This window comes from Tupaia chinensis, unplaced genomic scaffold (genome assembly GCF_000334495.1).
Source record: "Tupaia chinensis unplaced genomic scaffold, TupChi_1.0 Scaffold000047_1, whole genome shotgun sequence".
In the NCBI taxonomy this organism is placed as follows: domain Eukaryota; kingdom Metazoa; phylum Chordata; class Mammalia; order Scandentia; family Tupaiidae; genus Tupaia; species Tupaia belangeri.
The window spans coordinates 1305691-1310687 of NW_006159505.1; the positions used below are offsets into that span (position 1 = coordinate 1305691).

General features: G+C 42.7%; 1 protein-coding gene across 1 annotated transcript in view; it reads left to right on the forward strand.

Annotated features, from left to right (window-relative positions):
• Nucleotides 1–4997, forward strand: part of RNF121 (ring finger protein 121) — a 73740-nt gene that overhangs the window by 27836 nt on the left and 40907 nt on the right. Inside the window, exon 3 of the mRNA XM_006140938.3 lies at nucleotides 1693–1834. Within this exon, the coding sequence (XP_006141000.1) occupies nucleotides 1693–1834 (142 nt within the window). The remainder of the gene's footprint in view (nucleotides 1–1692; nucleotides 1835–4997) is intronic.

Here is a 4997-nt window from a genome sequence, read left to right on the forward strand (position 1 = left end):
TTCCTTTCTCCCTTCCTTTGTTTCTTTTTTTTTTTTTTTTTTTTTTTTTTTTTAGATATTTTTGCTATAAGGCATTTGTACTTGATGGTTAAACAGAGAGACACAGAAAGCGAGAAATCACCCCACTACACACACAGGATGTATGGCCACACCGCAATCCCTTCTCCTCTTGGGATCTTGGGCATGCATACACATGCGCCCAATATGAGTTTTAAGCTGCTGAGTCTGGGACTCGAACCACAGTCAACTACATGGGAGTCTAGCAACATAACCATTACACCGTCTGCTGGTCCCCTCTTTTTTCTTTTTTTTTTTTTAAAGTGTTCTCTACCCTCTTAGTTTAGCTTGTCCTTACACCAATTCTATGAGGCAGAAGAAAAGATGTGGACTCTTTTTGATGGATAAAGAAATTATAGAGTAGAGATAATGAAGTATCTTGGCAAAGGCCACATAGGTGGGTCTGAACCTAAGTTTCTGACTCCCAATCCTATTTTCTTTTTTGTCACATTCTCCCACCCAGGATAGAGTGTTATATGGAAGATGAACCCTTAGGTGCTTGAGGCTAACTGACTAATTGGCATTTGACTGACCACTCTGCCACCAAATTTTCCCCTTTAACATTTTATCTGGTAAACTTTTAAACCTGTAGAAAAGTCGAAAGAACTGTATAGTGAACACCCTTATTCTCATCACCTACATTCCGCAATTAACTTTTTGGTACATATGCTTTATTACTTATCTGCACATAGGTTATCCCACTGGGTTATTTTTGCTGTTAGTCTTTCATTGCCCTTGAGAATTCCATGAAGACACCCTTGTTGTCCATTCTCTCGCTCCCTACCCCAGTGTGTGGAGAACTTACATGAGACTCCTGACTGCAAGCTACGTTTGCATTCAGTTTTCTTTCTAACTTCTTCATTCCTCTTCCTTGGACAACTCTGGCCTAGAGAGGTTGGAATAAGTGTTCTCAGAGGAAACGTTCTACCAGTATTGGCCAAGGGAATCACTTGCTGCCAGCCCTCAAGACCCGAGAAGGCCATCCCTACATTAATAAAAATTTTCCAGCTGTGTTCTAAAAACTGAACTTCTTCAAGCCCATGACGGACTGTTTACCTGTGACGCTGGTGAGGTCACTGCTGGATTAGTATAAAGTTGAAGTAGTGCAGAGTTTTAGGCTTTAGTCCTAAGGATCTCTGACCCTGGCAGAGAGGCGAGGATGGAAAAAAGCATTACCTTAACCCTGGAATCGGCACACATTTGCAGTGTTATTTTTTGCAGTGTTATTAAATGTCACTGACTAAGAGTATAAGACTTCGTGGCTAAATTGTCTGGGTTACTTTCTTCTTCCAATGACAGGTTGAAATAACTCTGAAACAATGGTAGTCTTCTCTTGGGGCCTCCTTCTTCCTACAAGAAAGATGTCCGCTCTTTCCTCTCCAGAGGGCAGGCAGTAGACCCCAACCTCTAATCCCAATAGCTGTGCTTCATTGTTGGGTCTCATAGAACCTCTATTTTATCCCCAAATGCCTGTCTTGTACGGGTATGTCCTGCCCCTAATTTGCTTGCTAACCTGCAACTGCGAAGCATAGGAGTGTGTCCTGAGTTATGAACTGGTGGGATGGCCCGGAAAGCACTGCCTTTTTAACACTGCACCATCCTCGACTTGACTCACCCCATCTGTTTGGCTTTCAGGGTCGAGCACGCACGCATGCATGCCAAGCATCGTGGCCACGAAGCCATGCACGCTGAAATGGTCCTCATCCTCATCGCTACCTTGGTGGTGGCCCAGCTGCTCCTGGTGCAATGGAAGCAGAGGCATCCCCGCTCCTACAATGTAAGCCACTTGACCTCTTACTTCTTTGTCAGCCATTCTGAGACCCTTCCTAAGGGTTCAGTGTCCAGCCCAATATAGGCCACACGTAGGTAGAGGAAGACAGTATAAAAGTGAACTTTATGTATGGATGATGAATAGTATATGGGGTACATGTGTCTCTCTGTCTTTCTATGACACAGGTAATTAAGAGGGTGAAAAGGACAAACATGAGATTACTTTCATGACTAGGGAAAGGTAGGTCCTCCCTTCTAGACATTGTGAGGGAAACTTATGAGGAAGATATTTATTAGGAACTGTTCAATTGGAAGAAGGGACGATCTTGACTGAGAAAACTAAACCTCTGATGAATCTTAATTAATCTCTAATTAACTTAGATTTCACTAATCTAAATACAGAAAGAAAGCAGTAACAGAGGAAATTAGAGAAAAAATATGACTTACAGAAAAAAATAGCGAAATATCAAGTAAATTTCTTACTACAATTACTTTAAATATAAATTGATTAAATTCTCCTCTTAAAAGGCAGAGCTAAGCAGATTGGATTTTAAAAATCCATGATCCACCGATATGCTGTCTTTAGATATAAACATACAAAGAATATCGAAAGGGCCCAGCAACCGTAGCATAGTGATAATGTAAGTACCTTGCAAGGGTAGATGCCATGTGGCTCATTTTGGGTTGAAATCTTTGGGTCAGCTTGAAAACATGCTGGGCACATGTGTGGGTGTCCAGGATCCTGAGGAGCAGAAGGACTGGGAAAGAGGATTGTAGTGTGACAAGATTCTGTTGAGGGTGTTTCCCTCTCTCACCATCCTCTTCTCTGATTTTATTTATTTATTTTTTTTGGGGGGGGAGAGATTTTCGCTATATTGCGCGAGCGCTCGCCAGACAGAGACATAGAGACAGAAAGTGAGAAATCACCCCCTAGCGGGGATGGTCATGCCGCAATCCCTTCTCCTCCATTCTCCTCTCGGGATCTTGGGCACGCATGCACATGCGCCTGGTGTGAGTTTTAAGCCACCAGGTCCGGACGCAAACCGCGGTCGACTACGTGGGAGTCCAGCAACATAGCCATTATGCTAACTGCTGGTTCCCACCATCCTTTTCTCTTATATGAATATATGTTCTGTCAATAACAAAGACAAACCGGGGCTGCCAGGTGGCGTGGTGGTTGATGACACTGGACTCCCACCTGGCCAACCACGGTTCAAGTCTTGGTCCTGGTGACTTGCTTTCTCACTTCCTCGTTCTCTCTCTCTGTCTCTCTCTGATCAAACTAGAAAATAATAATGATAATAATAATAAATAAAGTTAAATAAAATAATTCTTTGAAGAGGTTTTTTTTTTTTGCTATAGGGCGCGTGCGCTCACCCGACAGACAGAGAGAGACATAGAGACAGAAAGCGAGAAATCACCCCCCAGAGGGGATGGTCACCCCGCAATCCCTTCTCCTCCATTCTCCTCCCGGGATCTTGGGCACGCACGCACACATGCCCAGCGTGAGTTTCAAGCCACCGGGTCCGGGACGCGAACTGCGGTCGACTACGTGGGAGTCCAGCGATATAGCCATTACGCTAACTGCTGATTCCCAATAAAATAATTCTTTGAAAAAACCTATAATTACATATATATTTAAAAAAAGAAAAAAAAAGACAAACCAAAGAAATTGAAAAAAAAGAATGGAAAAATATTTCATGCTGGACCAACACTGTGACCTTGTAGTTAAGGGAGCCAGACCCCACCTGGCCAACCATGGCTTGAATCCTGACTCTGGCAGCTAGAAAAAATATGCATTAGTATGTATGCCCCAAAATCCTGACAAGGTGGAGGAATGGAGGCAAGGAGCATGTAGCATGACCATGCCCCATTGCAGGATGCTTTCTTTCGCTTTCTTTCTTTCTCTGTTGCTGGTCTAACAAACAAGATATTCCATGCAAATGATTACCAAAATAGAGGTGGGGTAGCTATATTAATATCAGACAAAACTGACTTAAATCAAAAAAGGTTTCAGGAGGGCCAGTCCTGTAGCCTCATAGTTAAAGGAGGCCAGATCCCATGTATCTGACCATAGTTTGAAACCTGGCCCTGGCAGCTTGCAAAAGATGCCACACATGAGTGTGTACACGCCCTAAATCCCAGCAGGATGAAGAGACAGAAAACAGATTGTGGCATGACTACATTCTATTGGAGGAGATGCTTTCTTTCTCCCTCTTCTCTTTCTCATGAGTACATGTGCCCTCTGGCAATTAAATTAAATTTGAAAAAGTTACAAGAGACAAAGGATATTATACATTGATGCAAGTTCTAGGAGAAGATTTAAAAATTATGAACATGTATGTACCTAACAAAAGAACCCCAGAAATGTGAATCAAAAATGAACAGGGTTGAAGTCAGAAATAGACAATTCCACAAAATAGAGATTTCAGTACCCCACTTTTAATCATGGAAAGAACAACTAGATAAAAATCATTAAAGTAGTAATGGACTTGAGCAACACTTTAAACCAATTAGCCTTAATAGACAGACACAGAACATTCTACCTACAATAGTAGAATAAATATTCTCAGGTGCACATGGAGCATTCTCCAGGATAGATTGTATGTTAGACCAGAAAACAAACCTCAATAGTTTTTTTTTAGAGAGAGATTTTTGCTATAAGGCGTGTATGTTCACTGGAAAGACAGAGAGAAAGCAAGAAATAACCCCCCGGGGGAATGGCCATGCCACAGTCCCTTCTCCATTCTCCTCTTGGGATTTTGGGCATGCACACACATGCAGCCAGTGTGAATTTCAAGCATCTGGGTCCAGGACTCAAACTGTGGTCAGTCATGTGGGAATCCAACATCATAATCATTATGCCATCTGCTATTCCCAAACCTCAATAAATTTTAAAAGATTGAAGTCATTAAGCAGATAGCATAAAGGTTATGTCACTGGATTTCCATGTAGTCGACTGTGGTTCGAGTCCTGGACCCAGTGGCTTAAACTCATGCCGGGCGCGTGTGCGTGCGTGCCCAAGATCCCGAGAGGAGAATGGAGGGGAAGGGATTGTGGCATGGCCATCCCCCCTGGGGAGTGATTTCTCGCTTTCTGTCTCTCTGACTCTGTCTTTCTGGTGAACGCATGTGCCCTATAGCAAAAACCTCTCAAAAAAAAAAAAAAAA